Here is a 20,368-nt window from a genome sequence, read left to right as displayed (position 1 = left end):
GAAATAGCCCTCAGGATGAATTGGAAGTATTTCGGCAGATACATAAAGTAATAAAAACAAATAACCAAACTGCAGTCATAAAATATCCAATACAAAATGTCTTGTTCCATTTCATGTATTTGCATAAGTCAATAAAATAAGTATAGGCACACTTAAATGAGATTTCATAAAACATGAAAAGTAGCAATAAACATAAAGTTTATTTTAGCATTACCATAGACTGATTCGGGGGAAAGAATAACAACTAAATTAATAAAAACTGTAACTTCTCAAAATGTGTAGCTTTTGTTTAATCTTCAGACCGACAGATGGCCAGCAGAGCCTGTAGATGATCTCCTTTGAACTGTTTCTGTTGGTAAAAGATGTTCACATCAAAAATGACTACTTTTCCATTTAAAGAATAAAAACATTATTTGCATTTAAAAAAAAAAAACTCTTCTGAATTTCATATTTAATTTGGAAAAAACACATCATCATGTCAGCACACATACACTTATTTCAAGGTGTTGTATTTAGCACAGTATTATGTGTGGGACCGACCTGTAGAGCAGTGTAGAGAGAAGTGCCTGTTAGTTTGAGGTAGGCAGCTCGGATACACAGTAGATCTTCCTCAGAGTGAGACACCATAATCCTCTGCATTATCGGTGTCTGAAAGAGTGAAATGTTTTCTGTGTGAACTATTATGTTTTCATACATGTTTGCCTTCAATGGGACTGTAGGCCTACATCAGAAATTAGCTTTTCTATGGTCTAGGGCTAGGAAAAAGGTTAAGGAAAATGTATCTATAAAGTAGGCTATAAGTCATACATTAACACATGTTGCATACAAGGCAAAAATAACAAAGTTCTTACTATGTATCTTAATATATATATATATACTTTACGGAGTGTCTATTTGCACCCCCGGTACGAATAGCTATTCACACCCTGTGACGTAACAACAAAAGAACGTTGCTCGCGTGCACCGAAATCATGGCGGACGTTCATCTTCCATGACCGCAGAAACTGGCATATTAGAAAAGTTTTGTCTCTAAAGTTTATAACAATTGAATTTCTAGCGGAAAATGGATACTACAGTTGCGCTTTCTGTCTTCAGTGAAAGCATATAACCGTTAGTTTGTTAGTTAGTACCATAGGTTAGTAGGGGAGAGCCGGGACAGTTGAAATACTTTTTAATTAAACGTAATTTACAAAGCGATCGTATCGCACTGAAAGCTAATATTTTGTCACTAGCAACCTACACTTGTTATCTGTCAAATACAGTTGCATTTTCAGCTTTGAACAAAACCGTTCAGGAATTATTACAGCAAAAGTGGGGCATGCGTAATGTTTCATTCGTCCCTCCTAGTCGGGACGCATGAAACAGCATGGGGGGACGGATGAAACATACAGTTTAATCCATATAAACTTCCCACAACTTCAATATTTTACTACATATCATGAATGGTACTCCCAAAAGGTGTTATATTAGATAGATTGTTGCTGGGCTATACATCTTGGTGAATATCTGTTAACCATATTTGCCGTCACCTTGAAGCGTGTATGAAGCGTTTTTTTAAATATCATGCACTGTGGGTGATTCTGCCATTTTTATAGCTAGAACAGTACGCTTTCCCATTTATATCATGTTTCTATTGTGGGAAATGTCATTTCACTAGGTTTTTACGTGGGTTAGGTCACTGCACATCCAAATAAGTGCCCACAGCCCGTCAGTCTCCATAGGTTAACATGGGAAAACTCGACCCCCTACCTGGTGGGGGCCCAAATATATTTTCATCTTTCTAAAACTGCTTTTCCATGTCTCCCCTCCATAAATTATTGTATAAACACAGACATTTGTGCAATTACTTAAAGGAACACGCCGACTTATTGGGAATTTAGCTTATTCACCGTAACCCCCAGAGTAAGACAAGTCGATACATACCCTTCTCATCTCTGTGCGTGCTGTAAGGCTGTCTGGCGGCTCCAGCGGCATCAGCCCAGCACAGAACATGCAGGTGAATGGTTCCAGTAATCCTACTGCTCCGAATAAGTGACAAAATAACGCCAACATGTTCCTAATATAGTTCCAGGTTTGTTTACTGTTAGAAGATGGCTGTGTCTCATGTTACGTTGTTTTTTGTACATGCTGTGACTCTACAAATCACAACATATAAATAGGAACATGTTGGCGTTATTTTGTCACTTTTGTCACAATTCGGAGCAGTAGGCTAGTTGGAACCAGTTACCTGCAGGATCTGTGCTAGGCTAAGCTAATGCTGGAACCGTCAGACAGCGTTACAGCACGCACGGAGATGAGATGGGTATGTATTGACTTGTCTTACTCTGGGGGTTACAGTGAATAAGCTAAATTCCCAATAAGTCGGCGTGTTCCTTTAAAATACATGGAGTTACACCCAGGTCGGGGACAGTTGAAACAGCTGTTTCAACCGTCCCGAAATCGACATATGCCATTATAACCTGTTTTGCTTTCCATGTAAACAAGCATGCAATATGAAAGTCTGGGATTGTGGAGAACACTAAATGGTCTACTGAATAAGCACGTAGTCGAACCTTTAAATGAAAAACACTCATTAATAATCGAAAAAATTTAACCGCTAATGAAGTTTACTTTCGATCACTTGTTTATCGCCTGTAACTCCGTAATAAAAGGAAATAACAGGAAGATATTTGGCTGATAGTAGGAGGTTAACATGCTCTATGTTTTGACCTAAGGAAGTCTGTCTGTCATCATTGCACTCGGAGAAAACTGGAATGTTGCATCCGTCCCGCGTTTCAATCGTCCCGGCTCTCCCCTACCTATTTTTTGTATACAGTATGGTTACCTGGCAACCGTGGCTTGAAGACACCAAGTGGTAAACAGTTGTACAACATTCTTTGGTCTGGGAGTCTGAAGTTTGATTCCCCAGTGAGGTGATTATTTTCATTTTGGATGCAATTTTGCATGCAATTGCGTAAATCAGGGTCAGCAAATTAGTTTTTGGTTTAGTTCGAACTAACCTTTAGAAAACAAAAAACTAACGTTCCCCAACGTTCCCTAAACATTCCCTAAACATTCTGTGTTATAAGGGGCGAACGCAAAATTTTTTTTGCAGGGTAGTAGGGGAAGACTCATGAATATGCCTGCTCTGGTTGGGTTGGTTAGGTTTAGGCAAGAGAATGTCAGGGCGATAATATTCCCAAAAGGTGTAATACATGAGCAGTATGGATAAATGTGTGTAAATATATGCCAAGGTACTGTAAATGCAAAGGGGTGCAAATAGCATACATTGATATATGTACCAGACGGGGTATTAATAGAACACATTGCTGTGTGCACCGGCGGGGTACGAATAGCATTCATTTCTAATTGCACCAGGGTACGAATAGCATACACTGCTAATTGTACCAGGGGTGCAAATAGCCTCACCCTAAAAATGATATCATAAACAAGATAAATACAAAAGTTCCATTTACATAAATTACAGTTAAGTGGTGTGTGTGTGTGTGTGTGTGTGTGTGTGTGTGTGTGTGTGTGTGTGTGTGTGTGTGTGTGTGTGTGTTAGAAACTTTAAAAACTGAGTCATTGAGTCTGTATACTTATACATCAGTCAGACACATAGTATAGTTTGATAATCTTAACTATTTAAATAATAAGTCATCAGAATAAAAGAGGCAATTGATGATGAAAGGATCTCACTTTTGTGGTAGTTAGTCTCTTAGCGAGGTAGACGTCAGGGCTCTGAATGCACTGTACTGTCATAGACAAGAGACATCAAGAAATATTAGTGACTAATCACCATGGTCAGTCAACACTCACACAGCATCTCAAACAATATTCACCTAAAACCTGCAAACCCAGTCGAAAGTCTCCTGTAAAATTTTTCTCCAGAGCCTGAGCCACCATCTGTCCTTTCTCCAGCTCCAGTCCCATCAGCACTGTCAAAACCATACAAGGTCAGGGAAATGTAAATATTCATATTCAAAACAGTGAAGAATTTCAAACACACAGAAACAAATGTGGAAGAACTACAAGGCTATATGTTTGAAAAACTTACCTTTGTTAAGATGGTCTGAGTCTCTAGAGGTCAGTATGTCAATCCACGGTCCTGGATCAGCTTTTTTCCCACTCAGTGACACGGAGAGAGACTGGACAAAAACAGAACAAAACAGTCAGAAAGGGGTGAAATCTCACACATGTCTGGCTTGCAACAACTACGCTCCATGCAAGGGCTGCAAGTGTATTATGCCAGTTTAGGAACCATACATTCACAGGAGTGAATGAGTGATGATATGGCAGATTCATTTTAGAAGACAGATTTTCCTGTGCAAGAACGCCCCTTATTCCCAGGTTTACCACGGGTGTAATGAATATTGCTAGCCGCTATACCATAATAGTGCACTGTCAAAATTTAGAACATTATGTCTGCTTTATCATAATGACCTACTCTTCCTCCTCAGATGCACCAGTCCCACGTTATATGTGCAAAGTATTTTTCTGTTCTGCTTTCAGCTGGTAGGGAGTTGGGTTGGGAACCGGAGGGTCGCTGATTCAAGTCCCCATATGGACAATAGAACAGAGTGTGGACTGGTGGCTGGAGAGGTGCCAGTTCACCTTCTGGGCACTTCCAATGTGCTCTTGAGCAAGGCACCGGACCTCACCAACCGCTCGGGGCACCTGTCCAGCAGTCACAGCCCACTCACTCTGATATCTCTCCATTTGTGCATGTATAGGACCTGAGCATGTGTGTGTATTGTAATTTCCCCACTGGTGATAAAATAAAAAGTATAAATTAAATTAAATTAAAATATAACACTGAAAGCTGCCCTTTATAACTACCTAGACCACAATGTTTGTGTATAAAAGTATCATGGAAAATAATACCTCAATATCTCTTTGGACCCAACCAGCAACATCTTGTTTCTGTTGGGAGAGAGGAGTGAGAAAACACTTTTTTTTTTTAATTGTAAGGTCATATCTAAATGTAATCATCCCACACATATCATGACAAGCGTTATTGTCTAGTGTTTCAGAAGAACCTGTCACAGAAATCCTATTTCTACATTCCTGCAGTGCTGAGATGTTGCCCCACTGCTATTTCATATCTAAGATAAATTGCTTCAATAATATGAAAGGTGGAGGATCAATGCCCACTATTGATGCTTCACTGACTGTCTCCAACAGTATTAAAGCCAATTTCTTTACTTCTAAGGTTAAAGGTGATGGTGATGGTAATGGTAAAAAAAAATATTTATATTACATTCAACAAAGCCAAAACAAGCTTAGTAAAGTCTCCACTGGTTTCTCCTTTCAGTTCCTTCTCCAGGTCCGTCTTATACACTAAAAAGGGAGACAAACAACAATATGACAATTATCAGGACACAAAAAAATTATGGATTAAAGGTTTAAATGTCCACAGCAATCAACTAAAGGATTTGGGGGAAAGATTATTCTGTGACTTACATTGTTTGTATGCAGCACTGATTTCTTGAAGCTGCTGTCTGGATCGCGTACACAGGATCTCCAGTAGTGTTTCCTCATCTGTGCCTATACCCTGCACACACACATGTATACTATCTCTCTCTCTCTCTCTCAAAGTGAAATCACTACCACCCTCTAAAACACCCACTCCACAAGACCCCCTGAATATGTACTATATACAAACACACAAACATCCACTCACCACCATGGCCTGTTGCAGGCGATAAGCCTCATACTCCAGAGGAGGCATCAGCAGCTCCAGCAGTAGAATCTCCAGATCTCCAGCCAGAGCTTTTTTCACACCAGCTGACAGGTCCTGCCACAAAGTCAGAATAAACACTGATGTTTTCTCATATCTTTTCTCTGTTGACTCTCAATGTACCAGATCAGACAAAAAACTCTGGTTTACTGATATATATATATATATATATATATATATATATATATATATATATATATATATAGCAATGTAGTCATTAGGCAATATTGGCATCCAAAATGTAATGCTATAATGTAGGTATAAAGTAGAATAATATTGAAATACGTCAAAACCTATATAGGTTTTCCGTTCTACCTCCCCTGTTTTCAGTCAGAGGGGTAAGCGCTGTAACCATTTGGCTACCAAGACACTCCTAGCTTTATTATTTCTATTTTATTCTTGTTAAAATGTAATAGACTATTCTCCTATTCAATAAGATGTTATTGGCTCAAAAGAGTGTATCTGATGACATCATCAATTTGAATAACAATATAAGTTTTGGTTTCTGTTCTTTGAACTTTCCAAAGACACTCTGTTACGCACAGAGATATATGGTTACACAATTAAAAAGAGATTCATGGCTGTTTGACCACAAAGTGTCTGTGAAAGTATTCAGGTACTATCATATATTTCTGCTAAAGAAAATATTGCTAATACAAGGGAAATAAATTATATTGTTTTTCAAAATATAGCTACCCATACAAACTATACAAATGAACTACTGCTAAGAAATAGTAAATGTTTATGTACAACACTACAGCATCCTATTCTCTACTGTGACACTATTTTAGCTTATACTGCTCATACTACTCCCTCTCTAAACAAGGGTGTGTTCAAAACCTTCAAAACCAGTTTAAATAATGTTTGAACAGCAAACACTTTGGAGTTAAGGATGAGCAAACACACATTTACAACATACAGAACTGTCGTTGCAACTCTACATTCTCTAGGATTCTTTTAGGAATATTTTACATTGGGGGGCTTGCTGTGGCTTTGAACTTTGAACATGTTATTCTGAATATCAGGTTTTAGTTTCTAAATATGTTTAGACCCTTTTGCATCTTGTAAATTGATACATTCAGTAAGAAGTGCTGTCTGCTCATTTTTTTTCTTACCTTTTGTGTTATTTCTTGAAAGGTCTTGGCGATCACTTGTCTCTGAGCGTTGTTCCGGTTGGTTAGGATTCTCACCAGGGTCACTGCATCTGAGGTACACAATGTTATGATACAATATTTAACGATGGAGAGAGAAATGTGAAGAGGCGAAAGACAAGTGGGATTGTGTTGATCATTATCCAACATGGATGTTCAACAACACCGCTTTAGTTTGAATGTACTTGCAGAAGTACCTTTCTTCTCCAGCGCTGTCTGGATCTCCACGACATCCCGGTCAGGATGAAAATTGGAGAAGGGTCGCACCGTTCCAAGGGTACCCCAACCCATCTCCTATATGAAAAATAGGGAAACAAAAACAGAGAGAAACAAAAATGTAGACAAACAAGAACAAAAAATACTGCAAAGACGGAAGAAAGGAAGATTGGGGCATATGGATTAGGAATATATAAATATATAAAAATATGACAAGTGAGTGACAGGGAACAAGTGGAATGTGTAACAAGATAAGAAGCAAGATGAGTGATGGAGGTGAAAGCAAATGAACGTGGATCCGAAGAAGATCAAAGACACATGTCAGTTTGAAGAAAGTCAAATATTCTATACTCCTGCTTTGACTAGTGGGGTTTGAGGTTTAGTTTGCCAGCATAAGTACTGAACTATTCTATGACAGGAAACACATACAGTAGTGTCCAGCTAATACTTAGACATGAAATTATTTAGGAGTTGAGTTTATGAATTCATAATAACTAGTCTTTTTTTCTTACATTAAACTTTAACTGGAAAGATGAGTTCGCATCGCAGCATTCCAGCATGCCTAAAGCCCCACATACATTATGACATTTGTACATGACGTAACGCAGATAATCAGAGAACACAAGACAGCAGATTACATTATGTACAAATAAGTAAACAGAGTCATAATGCAATGGCAGAGGGAAGACAGGGCAAGAACAAGTCTACTTACATGCGATTTGAAGTACTCATGGTCCATGGCTTTGTTTCAACTGCAAGAAATAATGTGAGGAAGAAATGAATGGTTCATACACATGCAGAAACATACAGTTAATGACATGTATAACACACAGCACATGGACACAGTATACAAATAATATTACCTTCAATGTGGTGTTGTGAATAGTAGGAAAGAGAACATTTAAGTTAACCTTGAATTTTTGTTTAATGAATCACTTGATGGCACTGTACTCTGACTCGTCCTTATCTCAACAAAAAAAGTTATATTGCTGTAAGTGTTATCTATAAGGGACTAAGACAGCCAACATGCCAAAACACAATTGTAGAATAACACAAGTACATTTACTTAAACAAATCTTTGAAGAATGCCCTTTTTCCTACCTGTAACAAAATGCTGTAGCAGCTCTAGGAATGTGTGGTGGTAGTGGAGCTTTTTACAACTTCCTCTAATCAGCCCTGAATCTCAGTCCCACCCTTACTGTGCCACACCTGCTGCAGTTCACCCACCTGACTGTCAATCAAACAGCTGACCAATCGGTGCTAAGTACCATCACAGCTTTGTCAACACCACTGGTCTGTAGAATTACTACAACAACCCACTTGTAAAATACTGACATTCTTTGCAGTGGAGGAATCCAGACAGTCAGGTTTGTTTACAGATGGCCTAGTTGTGGAATGATCATACGCTGTAGATTCTGTGGCTGATTTGGATGAAAAATGTTAGGAATTATTGTTGGGTAAGGCTGCAAAATCTATTCCCTTTTATTGTAAAATTGTTTAGTGTTAAAGTGTTCAAGTTAGTCCTTCGTAATTTTACAGCTTGTCTCAAAGATGCCACAGATGTCTGATAAACAAACCCACTATGCAACATCCAGCTCTCAGCCAGCCAACTCTGTAAGTAAGTGAGGGGCAAAGTCTGGTAAAAAAGATCCTCGTAAGACCGGTGTGCTCAGGTATAACCTGATTGTCCGCTGGCTCCAAAACCAAAACCAAATTGTGTGACAAGAGATAACAAAAGGGCTTTTTAGTACCGGCATTTGTGGCTGATTGTGATAACAATCTGATACTCCAAGACACTAGCCACCCGATTCCCTCAGTCTAGAGAAGAACAGAGGGTCAAGAGAGAGTATATGACAAAGATATACATATCGCATTCACTTCCAAAATCAACAGGCCCAACTTACAAGTCATATAAGTTATTGGGTCTCACAGAAAAAAAACACCATTTGCTCATAAAATAATTTCTAACAGAAAAAACTACCTGAGCATGATGAAACCACTGAACAAATGTATTCTTCCTATAGTTTTAATCTCTCCAATGATCTGTCTACTACAAACATGAGACCTATGTTGTTATTACAAACACAGCTGATCAACAGCAAGCTCTTTTGCTAAAATAACCAAAGTTTTGCTGTCGTCAACATCCATTTCAAAAGAAACACAATTAAAAAACCAAACAAAAAGGCTACAGGAACTTGTTATCTCCATGGCCTAGGAAAGTTCTTTCATTATCTGTGAACATGAGCTACTCTCGCTCAAAGCCAGAAACTCTCAAACTTGTGACCTCATCAAGTATAAAGCCTGGAGCTGCTCCGATGAATAGGAGCATTATTGTTGTTTTATTTGTTATACACTAAATAAGCTTTATTCTATTGTAGTGTTGTCATTTGTGAAACAGAATATGTACCCATATACTCAGAACATTCCCCCGGGTGCTCTCATTGTAATCTATAACATCTTTCCCAATTGATTGTCTATCGAGCAGTACACTTTATACTTGATGGCATTACAAATTTGAGATTGAGCACTCTATAGTTTTTATATTTGGGAGAGAGTTGTTAATATTTACTAATATTTCTGGACTGTCTTAGACCATAGGAATAACTTGAAAATGGGCGTAGTTCCCCTTTTAGAATAAACATCACTTTCAAGTATCAGGTGAGAGGTAAAAGCAGTTGAAAGAAGAATTAAAGTGTAAGTTAATGACACAGTTGAATTATTAGAATAAGTATTTTCTTAATTATTCAGTTATTAGTTCAGTTATTAGTATGCTTCATCTTTTGGTCATTAATTAATGAATGGTTGGAAATATTTGAAATGCTGCATATCTCAATATGAGACATATACACAGAAATAACGGAGTACTGTATCATTAGTGGTTGTTTTTGTCCATTTTGTACTCTGTTTCCTTTCAGATTTCAGAAAGCCATTACCTACAGAAATACAAATCAATAATTCTGACACACCTGAGTTCAAAACGGGAAGGGAACTGAATAGATGAAGTTTGAATGGATGAATGCAGGAATGGGAGGTATGAATGAAAGAAAGCCTGGGTAAAAACAATTGAAATAACTGGACAAAATGGTCCATTAAAGTGGAGGAAAAGACCAAGTAGTCTACTGCTCCTCAGACATATACACAACATTTCTTGATCAGTTCTGAGAGAAAATATCATGGCTGATCAGTGCTGTATAAAAAGATAGAAAAAAAGAGCTGAACATCGATGTGACCCCTTTGATTATTATTCTTATAAAACATTTTTAAACCTGAAGAGCACATGAAATATGAGACCTGTGTAGTTAGTAAAAAAAAACTGGTCTATGGCATGTTACTGCACGTCAGTGGATTTAGTGGGTTTTTTTTAACTGTGGAAACTGTATTTTTGTAACAGGACGTATATACACATCGTGTTACAAAAATGTTATTCATTATTCTTTTGAAATCAATTAGTCAGCTTTGTTTTATTTTAAAATGTTTATTTTGTATTTCATATTTCAAAACCACTCCCTCTTGCATCACATCTGACATCACATCTTTAGTATCAAATATTAACATACAGCTGATTCAGATATTTTCATTTGAACAAAAATACAATAAGAAACATGGTAACTAGACAAACACAACCCATTTCATTGCACTGCGCATGTGATATACTGCTTACACATGTGCAACATTTCCCACAAAACAAACATTGTATGCAGTACATTTAAAAAAATACCTTTAAAAAAGCATTGCATACGTTTCTTGCACACTGCATTTGTTTGGCTTCAATTGTCCACCATCTGTATGAAGCACTGGTAGCCACATGAAAACAAATATATTAAAGCAACAACTACAGGTTCTTCTATAGTCAGGGAATTTGCTAGCCCAGAAATCTAGACGCACCCTAGCGGCAGCAAATGTAATTTGATGTGGGTCTGGCTTGTCAGGATAGGAATTTGCATGAGCCTGTAATCATTCAAAATAGAGATTCTAGTTTGAATGCTTACAAGTGATATCATCCGATAAAAGTCAAAGTCAACTGCATTCTCATTTTCCCAATGTTCATACTAGTTACATGGATTTAGGAAGAATTAAAAAAAAAAAATTTACACACACACACACATACATACATACATACATACATACATATATATATATATATATATATATATATATATATATACATATACATATACACACACACACATATATATATATATATATATATATATATATATATATATATATATATATATATATATATATATATATATATACATATACATATATATATATAGATATATATATACATATATATAGATATATATATATATACATATATATATATATACACATATACACACATATATATATATATATATATATATATATATATATATATATATATACATATATATATATATATATATATATATATATATATATATATATATATATATATATATATATATATATATATATATATATATATATATATATATATATATATATATATATATATATATATATATATATATATATATATATATATATATATATACATACATACATACACACACATATGGTTCCAAGCACTGCTGAGGAAAGCTTAACAGAAGAGAACATGAGAAATATGAGTTTTGTATAGCAGGTTAGAGCAGCTCTATCTCCCACTGTTGGCTTGGCCTCTGCTCATCCTCCGGCATAATCACCACATGGTCCTTGTCGTAAGTTTTACCACCTGAGGAAAAAGCAAATAATCATGTTAACAAAAAGTTCAAGTTATCATGTTATGCTATAATGATCATCTACAAAAAGTAAAAACAGTTATAGTTACTAGTTACTTTGCACTATCCGAGGAAATGCATACATATCCATCTATGTATCTATCCATCCATCCATCCATCCATTAGCTTAATTCCCATTATTTTGAAGAGGGAACTTAAATTACTCTTACAACTTCATTTTTAACATATTTACAGAAGCACAGTCTTATAAATGCTATACTGAATCATTTCTCATACCTTTGACATCCAGGACACAGCCAGGGAAAGTAAGGCTGGTGATGAGGCCTCTCATCTGAGCTGTCCAGGTCTGTGTAGGCTGCCGGGTCTCAGCCCACAAAACCACCTTGGCTGCCGGCTCTATGTTGCCCATCACCTGAAGGCTCATGGTCGGGGACAACTACAGCACACATACATACATACAGTACATGATTAGACCATGCTCACCACACTCAATGTTAACAAGGTCAGATGACAGGTTCAGGTTTAGATTTCCAAGATGCAGCCAACTATTTTAACATTTCAGTCATGCATTACCTTGCTTTTGATGAATCCGTCCTGATAGAACCAGATGTCACTCATGGGCTCTGCTTCTGGTGTCACCACCACTCGTCCTGATTTCATCTCCTCCACGCCGCCCTGGACGGACAAGAAGTGACCCCTCTCTTTGTTCTTGATGCGCAAATAGCGGCGCTTCTGCAGAAGGCAAAATGTATGTATTGTCATTAGAGAGTCAGATCAGTAGAGTTTGGGCTGTTTTGACCCTACATTATTAAATATCAAAGAAATAACATGAGATTGGTTTTAAATTTGGCTTTACAAGTATTGCATCCCTTTTAAGGAGGGAGTATTATGGGAAACATGCCTTGTCTAGCAATGTTGTCAATTTTGCTGTTAGAGATGGTAATTAAGTGCTACTCCTTCACACACTTACAGTTGTGTTCAAAATAATAGCAGTCCAACATCACTAACCTCATAAATCAATTTTCTTGGTAGAAGTAATATTTCTACATGGCAAATAATTTACTAGTAAGTGTTGTAGAGTCATAGAAAACCAACAGACCCAGCAGTCATGACATGTATGCTGCTCATTCTGTGTAATTGAATCTGTAATTGAAAGGGGAATGTTCAAAATAAAGCAGTGTTGTGTTCACTTAGTGAGGTGATTGACTCTGTGAAGACACAGGCATCAATTATGGCCCATATTTAAGGAAGGAAGCAAATGTTGTGCATGCTGGTTATAGTGCATTTTACACTGAAATACTCAGCAAAATGGGTCGTTCCAGTCATTGCTCTGAGGGACAGCAGACTTTGATTAAAAAGTTGATTGGAGTGGGGAAAACATATAAAGAAGTGCAAAACACTATAGGCTGCTCAGCCAAAATTATTTCAAATGCCTTGAAATGGCATCTAAAGCCTGAACAACGTGGGAAAAAAACGTCAAGGCTAGAAGGCCCCGCAAAGTCCCATTGCTGAAAAAAAGACACGTACTTAATAGGTTGAAATTTGCCAAAGGACTTTTGTTTTGCCTATTTATCGCATACCAGGGATCATGGATCAGTTTCAATACATCAAAATACTTGAAGGGGTCATGTTGCCTTATGCTGAAGAGGAAATGCCTTTGAAATGGCTCTTTCAACAAGACAGTGACCCAAAACACACCAGTAAGCGAGCAAAGTCTTGGTTCCAGATGAACAAAATTGATGTTATGGAGTGGCCAGCCCAATCCCCAGACCTCAGTCCCATAGGTGACATCAAAAATTCTGTTTCTGAGGCAAAACCCAGTAATGCAGAGGAATTGTGGAATGCAGTTCAATCGTCCTGGGCTGGAATACCTATTCACAGGTGCCAGAAGTTGGTTGACTCCATGCAACACAGATGTGAAGCAGTTCTCAAAAAGGTAATAATGGTTATGCAACTAAATATTAGTGCAGTGATTCAAAGTAAAGCAAACACTTGAGACATGTTTCAGTTCATACAGTAAATGTTTGAGTTTGTAAAGAAAAATCCAAATACTGCTATTTTTTTGAACAGCCTAATATTCCTTTTTCTTCACTTTCTGTAAAGGTATAACACAAACTTAATACATTTTGGTCATGTTTTGATTTAGAATTGAATGTGCAGTGTTCCCAATGCATTGATATTATGGATTTTGAGCATTATTTACTTATTTAAATCACACTATTATAGATATACAATATACAATATTATTTTGAACACAACTGTATGTGGAGAAATAACACTCATTTGCAACTGCCTACAGTACAAGCCAACCAAAAGCTAGCACTTAGTTGAATGAGCAAATCATTACATTTATTATCCAATTCTTCTAATTTAGCGTCTAAATTGTGTTTTTCTACTTCTAGATATTGACTTGTGTTAAGTTAACAAGCCACTAATTTTGTCAAGGTAGGGTTTTGGACCAGTGCTGCCAGCAAAATCATAGTAGTTTAGGCTTATTTATTTGTTCTTTATTCAAAAGTTGGAAAAAATTATCTATACATTTTGTTAATGTTAAAACCTAATATCAGTCTAGGAAGAATGCACTCTTCAACTAATGCACTACACACTGCATTTCACATTGTGTCAGGAAATGCATGTTTTTAAATGTGTACTTTATGACTTTATGACTGTTGTTAAAAATAGGTTGCATAGATGATTTGTTAACAAACCTGTCTGACTGGGAACATTGAGCCAATAGTCTGTATTGAGCTAAACTTCGGCCAGTTGGTGATTTCTATTGGTTCCAGTAGGAATTGCCGCCCCCTGTAGTTGCTGTGTTCACATATCACCCAACTGCAAAGGAAGACAGACTAAATTAGACAATGTGGTGCCTAACTATAACATGGCATACACAGGGACCCAAAACACAAATTTTTGGTATTGTTTCATTTTCCACTGTAACAGATGATTATCAATTATCTATCAACAATGTCCAAACATTAACATGTTTCAGTGCAAACACACAAACTGAACATGAGCAAACAGTCTCCCCAAACACATGCAGACGCAGAGAGACAAACACAAACCAGCCACGGTTGACTCTGACAGACAGAATGTGGTTGTTGAAGCCCTCTTCAACCATGCTGAAGATCTCTGTGTCTGTGGTGATCTCTCTGCCCTCCAGACATTCGAGGCCAAACAGAGAGATGGAAGGAACTGAGAATGTCTAGATGGGGAGAGATGGAGGGTCAGAGCAAAACAGAAGAAAAGAATACAGAGCATTCTTTTTTTATATGAAAGCTTTCTCACCATTGGCACGACCTTGGCAGAACGGACGGCACAGTTCGGTGGACATCCCATGCTGGTTAAATTGGGATAGTCTCCTTCAGATAAGACATACAAGTTCCCAGAGTACTGTTCGTTCTCGTAGAGCACCCAGCTGAAACACAGAAATGAATTGTTTTTAATGATTATTATCAATTATTGATAATATATTAGCTTTTTAATTCTCCCCAATCTCATTAACTACATTTACTACTGCACCATCATGCATATTTTGTTGTTCACCCTTGCATTAGCAGTCTTTCTACACATTATTCTTTACTTTCTTTTCACAGACTTTCTCTCTCTTGTTTCCTTTCTCCTTGGATCATTGTTAATGCTTTGGTACTGACTCCTCACCTTCCCCCTGACACTCGACAGGACTTTGTCAGTAATTTTTCGGCCATGGCCTCCTGGTTGCGATCGAAGATGTTACACTCGCCCTGGAAATCTGGCTCAGTGTACAGTATTAGCTGACAGGCAGAGATAGAGGGGGGGGAAGGAAAGTGAGAGATCAGATTAACACATTTCTAGCCTAAAGCTTTTTATTCTTCTACTAATTATTTTTGCCTTTTAAGCACTGAATACAAAATGCTTCTACTGCAATGTTGCTCTGCCCCTGTGAAGGAATTATTTGGTTACACTTTACATGACATTGTCATAAACATGTCATAAACATTATAAACAAGTCATAAACGTTTATGACATAACGCTTCTTTTATTAAGTGTCATTCGGTTTTTGTTATGACAAATTATGGTTAGGGTTAGGGTTCATGTGTCATGGCTGTGTCATGACTGTGTCATGTGTTCATGACAGTGTCATGTTGCGCTTATGTAGATACCTTCAAGTAAAGTGTAACCAATTATGTATCTTATTTAGATACTGTAGGTCATAGCTGTCATACAGTAGGTCAGGTATTGGTGACTAGTCTTTTGATCCTCTGATAACTCAGTATTACTATTATATATTTCATTTGCAACACTTAAATAAAAAAGGATGAATGTTGGAGTGTCTTTGGCTTAGGTAAATCTACCCCTGTGCTTTGAAGCGCATCAGTTTCATGGATGTTCTGGGCCAATAAAATGGGTTTTTGCCTGCATGGAACAAAGTGCAGATGCAGCACATGAACCGGCTTGTGCCAAAAAAAAAAAAAGCTTTGCACCACTGCGTGCTGTGACAGACACCAGGCAGAGCAAAGAAACGGATAACTGAAGGAAAGTGATTGCGGCTGTATGATCTGTTTTTAAATTAAAAAAAAACTCCATCTGCAGCCCTGTGGGCAGATGTGTGCATCTGTTTGAAAATATTTCTCTTTAACTGGAAAGTCCAAAAGTGTTGAAGAGCTGAACATTGATGTGTGGTATTTTCCATGAACTGAGTAGCAAAATATCCTGTCTAAGAGTGACATACAATTGAAGATACAAATAAATATTAGCTACGAGACTGAAATGCATTAAAAAAATAAAAATAAAATAACTGAGAAAGTCAAGCAAAATACCTGATTCCTGATGCTTGAGCTGTCACTTGGAGCCTAAAAGTCAACACAACAGAAATGTAAGCAACATCAGAGCACTGATCAAATCAATATTTTGAAGACTTCCCAGCGGTTCTCACCAGTAGGATGGGCTGCGCTGAGCAGATGCGCGTGTCCTGAGAACCCCAGTCAGCACAATTATTATAGAAACCTTTCTCTAAGATGTACTGGTTACCAGAGAAGTCCACATGGGAGTAGACTATCCATCTGTAAGGAGGAAGAGGATCAATTAGCTAGTTATTGTAATACATTCCCACCTCACTGGGTGATGAAGTACAGTAAATATACTGTACAGTCTATCAACTTACGCCCCACTGAGTACATGGATGGAGCGCGTGGAGGTTTTGTACTCAAACTGCTCAACGTCAGGAATGGCCTCCGTCACCTCGAAGGTGTTCTCCCCCTCCACACCTTCCCGGTCTTCTTCTGGCTGTTCAAACATTACCATCAAGGGGTCTGCCAGGTCCTGCAGAAGAGCAAGAAATTGGGTTAACTCATAGCCTGGTTGACACCAAGACCCTTCTCAGTTGTAACTGACTTGCTGAGCAAATCTCAAATTTGCCGGAAGTTCGTCAGGGTTTACCCAGGCTAGTTAACTCACCTAATTTACACTTAAACCCTTTGTTGATAAAAAGCAGACTGGGCTGAAATAATATTCTGTTTCAGGTAACAGTCATATTTTGACAATGGCAATTATCTGAGAGACAAGACAACATGTTTTGTTTAAATGTCAGAATGTAAGCATAGTGAAAACTAGCAAACAGTACTTGCCAATTTAAACTGTCCCTGTACAGTACAGTATGTTTAACATAATTGTATTAATACATACAGTACTGCATGAGCCAAAATCTACACACAAATCAGGTCAATCATCCTTTTTGACGTTCAAGTAATTTATGTAGCAGGTCATTCCTGTTGGGTGCCTTAGTCTTTTCATTACTCTTATATATATTGTTTGTAAACCATACCATGTTAACATGGAACGTGTGGCACTCAGTGTCAGGACTATAATGGCCATTTATCAGAGTGCAAAGTCACCTTTTAGATTTGAGACTTGAATGATGTATGAGAGAACATTAGGTCAATACAGCTAGAGTTAGTTAGAGTTACGGTTTGCATGTAGGCAAAACGTATACGGTTACTACAAAAATCTGGAAAATATGACAGATTGTTTCATCAACTGCAGGACTGACTGAAATATACAATTACCCTCCACCTGTTCATGAGCAAAAACCTTCCCTTACAACAATAATATCATTGTTGACTTAGTCAAGGTTGCACTGTTTCAAATTCAACCTTTACTAAAATAATCTGACCAGACTTTTAATGTTTAATCTGCAGTTTGCATCCAGTTAGGGCCACCCGTTACCTTTTTGTTACATTTGAATTACTACTTATTAACAAAAACTAACTGCTGTGAAATATCCCTTGCAACTTACTGCTCGTATCACCCGGACAGAGCGCAGCTCAGCATCACAGCCTCCCCACACCCTCCAGTCATGGTACTCTCCCTCCTCCAGCAGGTACTGGTGGCCTCGGAAGCCCTCCTTCTCGTAGCCCACCCAGCTGCGGCAACAGACAGATTATTTGGAGCCATTTGATATTGGCTTTCAGCCCTCATGTATTACCCTTCACCTGAATTGTGCAGCAGTAGTACTTAATCATTAATGACCACCAAGATGTCTTTGCAAGGTTCAGTGAATACAAGCATTGCAAAGCAGCACTCACATTCCTCCAAGCACTTTTAGGGAGCCAACTGTGTACATAAAGGCCGTCTGCTGCCGGTCTGTTCTGGTCATGAAGTCTCTCATGTTTGTGGTTATGGTCCTCGATTTCCCGGTAAAGTATGGCTTGTCGTAGATCACCATCTTGAGTCAGAGAGTGTTTTACAATCAGGGCACACTGATAACTTCTTCAGTGTCGGTAATCATACTGTAGGTGTCATTTATATCACTGCTGCCGAATAAGCAATTCCAAGAATCTCAAGTATTACTTTGATTTAGCAGCAATTTATTAACAGTACTTGTAGTTTCTTACCTGTGGTTCAGTCATATTTTCCACTCTTGGTTCCCCCTGTGATGAAAAAAATAAATTAACTTACTGTAAACAAACAAGCCTTTATACAGAAATATACAGAATCAGTAAAGAACAGAAATTGTAAATACTTAATAACAGTGCCACTTACTACTTTGAGTGGATGTAGTGATCCCACATAGGGCTGTTCCACTCCCCAGGCCGCAGGGTTGGAGTACCCCCCTACCTCCAGGACACGTGGTACACCCTGGAAGAAGGGATGTGTGTACACGAGCCATCTGAGAAGGAGAAAAGATGGAAAACAATAAAAGCAACATTCATTTGATTTTCAAATGAGATTAAGTGAAGCACTAATGGCAAATTATTGAACCACATTATTATGTAATTTCAATACGATCACACAATTTTTTGATAACTCAGAACTCACAGCCCAGCATTAATGATGATAGAGTTAGCCCTGATGGGGAAGCCAAAAATCCTGGCATCCTCAGACGTATCTCTGAAGATGATCTTCTTCCCCTCAGCATTCTCCTCTGGGAAAAGACTGATTTCTGGGACGCTGTAGTCCTGAAGCAGGACAGAGAGCATCCATTAATGTCACGCAATGCAGAAAATAACAGGTTGTAATGCTTCAGTCTTCAGGGGACTGAACAAACATATAAGATAATATAAGATAAGATGAGATAGACTTTATTGACCCACAATGGGGAAATTCACTCGTCACAGCAGCTCAATGCAACACAACAAATAACAAAAGATGATTTATTATTATTATTATTATTATTATTATTATGATGCAGTGGTTGCCTCAGTGGGAACTATACTGAGTTACAGACCCAAATCATAATCCAAATGTGAACAAAAGGATCATCTTACTAGCAAAACACAGCTCGACACAGACTAAACCCCACACTGACTGACAGGTTCTATAATAAGCAGAATCATATTCGACAACTAAAAAATATAAGCACAACTAGGACCAGATTTTTGAGGCGGATACAGAATGAATGAAGATGATCACTCCTTAAAATATTTGACACTTCAAACACTTTTAAAAGTTAGAGCAACAGGTGCTCGCTCCTATCTCTGACACTAGATGGTGTTCCTGAGTTAAAGAGCACATTACACAGTACAAAATATCTGTCTATTTAGCCTTTTTGCATCAGATAACAACGTAAAGTGATAATACATACGTGTACAAAAAAGGGATTGCTACTGTACTTTATCATAACTGATCATATCAGATTTGAATGGAGGGTGCGTGACAACAATTTTGGCAACAAGCAAAAACAACAGAGTGAACCTTACCCTGACAGCTCTTCGAACAGACCCAATGATGAACCTCCTGGCTGGCTTGGTCTCTGTCTGCACATCACTTGTTTCTCCACTCTGTTCTCCGTTCTGCTCTTCACCCTCTTTCTGTCCGTTCTGCAGCTGCTCCTCTGGAGGGTTGAAGGGGTAGGTGAGCTCTATGTCTCCCTCATCTAGAGCGATCTTCTCCCCTTTAAAGTTAGGCTTCTCATATAGAACCCATCTAGGGGGGAAAAAGGGCACGAGGTTACAACCTATAATGTATGATCTGGGCTGCAGTTCTGCTGGGCATGTGTTTGTATCAAATTAGGGATGCCATTGTTTGATGTTTTTTTTTCTCACAGTTGCTGCTGTGCTACTAGATCAAGGCTT

The 20,368-nt window shown here is 37.8% G+C and overlaps 2 protein-coding genes across 2 annotated transcripts in view; both read right to left on the bottom strand.

Annotated features, from left to right (window-relative positions):
* Nucleotides 1-289: 289 nt before the first annotated feature.
* Nucleotides 290-8,244, bottom strand: anxa14 (annexin A14). Its single transcript, XM_028598446.1, has 13 exons — nucleotides 8,188-8,244; nucleotides 7,799-7,838; nucleotides 7,068-7,164; nucleotides 6,835-6,923; nucleotides 5,663-5,776; nucleotides 5,443-5,533; nucleotides 5,240-5,319; nucleotides 4,864-4,902; nucleotides 4,037-4,127; nucleotides 3,822-3,917; nucleotides 3,679-3,734; nucleotides 541-648; nucleotides 290-349 (listed from the first exon to the last, which is right to left on the bottom strand). The coding sequence occupies exons 2-13, from the start codon at nucleotides 7,823-7,825 to the stop codon at nucleotides 290-292; spliced, it is 948 nt and encodes a 315-aa protein (XP_028454247.1). The 5' UTR covers nucleotides 7,826-7,838; nucleotides 8,188-8,244.
* A 3,403-nt stretch (nucleotides 8,245-11,647) lies between these two features.
* Nucleotides 11,648-20,368, bottom strand: part of crybg2 (crystallin beta-gamma domain containing 2) — a 51,821-nt gene continuing 43,100 nt past the window's right edge. The window contains exons 9-24 of the mRNA XM_028596645.1: nucleotides 19,994-20,219; nucleotides 19,113-19,252; nucleotides 18,837-18,963; nucleotides 18,689-18,724; nucleotides 18,380-18,519; nucleotides 18,091-18,217; nucleotides 16,960-17,117; nucleotides 16,732-16,858; nucleotides 16,616-16,648; nucleotides 15,477-15,589; nucleotides 15,105-15,234; nucleotides 14,882-15,021; nucleotides 14,525-14,648; nucleotides 12,390-12,548; nucleotides 12,093-12,252; nucleotides 11,648-11,809 (exon numbers count right to left, since the gene is read on the bottom strand). Of these exons, the coding sequence (XP_028452446.1) occupies nucleotides 11,721-11,809; nucleotides 12,093-12,252; nucleotides 12,390-12,548; nucleotides 14,525-14,648; nucleotides 14,882-15,021; nucleotides 15,105-15,234; nucleotides 15,477-15,589; nucleotides 16,616-16,648; nucleotides 16,732-16,858; nucleotides 16,960-17,117; nucleotides 18,091-18,217; nucleotides 18,380-18,519; nucleotides 18,689-18,724; nucleotides 18,837-18,963; nucleotides 19,113-19,252; nucleotides 19,994-20,219 (2,029 nt within the window). The 3' untranslated portion in view covers nucleotides 11,648-11,720. The remainder of the gene's footprint in view (nucleotides 11,810-12,092; nucleotides 12,253-12,389; nucleotides 12,549-14,524; nucleotides 14,649-14,881; nucleotides 15,022-15,104; nucleotides 15,235-15,476; nucleotides 15,590-16,615; nucleotides 16,649-16,731; nucleotides 16,859-16,959; nucleotides 17,118-18,090; nucleotides 18,218-18,379; nucleotides 18,520-18,688; nucleotides 18,725-18,836; nucleotides 18,964-19,112; nucleotides 19,253-19,993; nucleotides 20,220-20,368) is intronic.

The sequence above is a fragment of the Perca flavescens genome, chromosome 14, assembly GCF_004354835.1.
Source record: "Perca flavescens isolate YP-PL-M2 chromosome 14, PFLA_1.0, whole genome shotgun sequence".
In the NCBI taxonomy this organism is placed as follows: Eukaryota; Metazoa; Chordata; class Actinopteri; order Perciformes; family Percidae; genus Perca; species Perca flavescens.
The sequence above is the reverse complement of the archived record's forward strand: the minus strand, read 5'-3'. Positions and strand labels throughout refer to the sequence as shown.

Excerpts from the sequence above, each read along its gene's own strand:
- anxa14 (XM_028598446.1), bottom strand. The coding sequence starts at position 7,825 with ATGGACCATGAGTACTTCAAATCGCAT. Across the intron at positions 7,165-7,798 it reads ATGAGTACTTCAAATCGCAT|GAGATGGGTTGGGGTACCCT; the intron begins GTAAGTAGACTT and ends TTTTTCATATAG. Across the intron at positions 4,128-4,863 it reads GGGTCCAAAGAGATATTGAG|TCTCTCTCCGTGTCACTGAG; the intron begins GTATTATTTTCC and ends GTTTTTGTCCAG.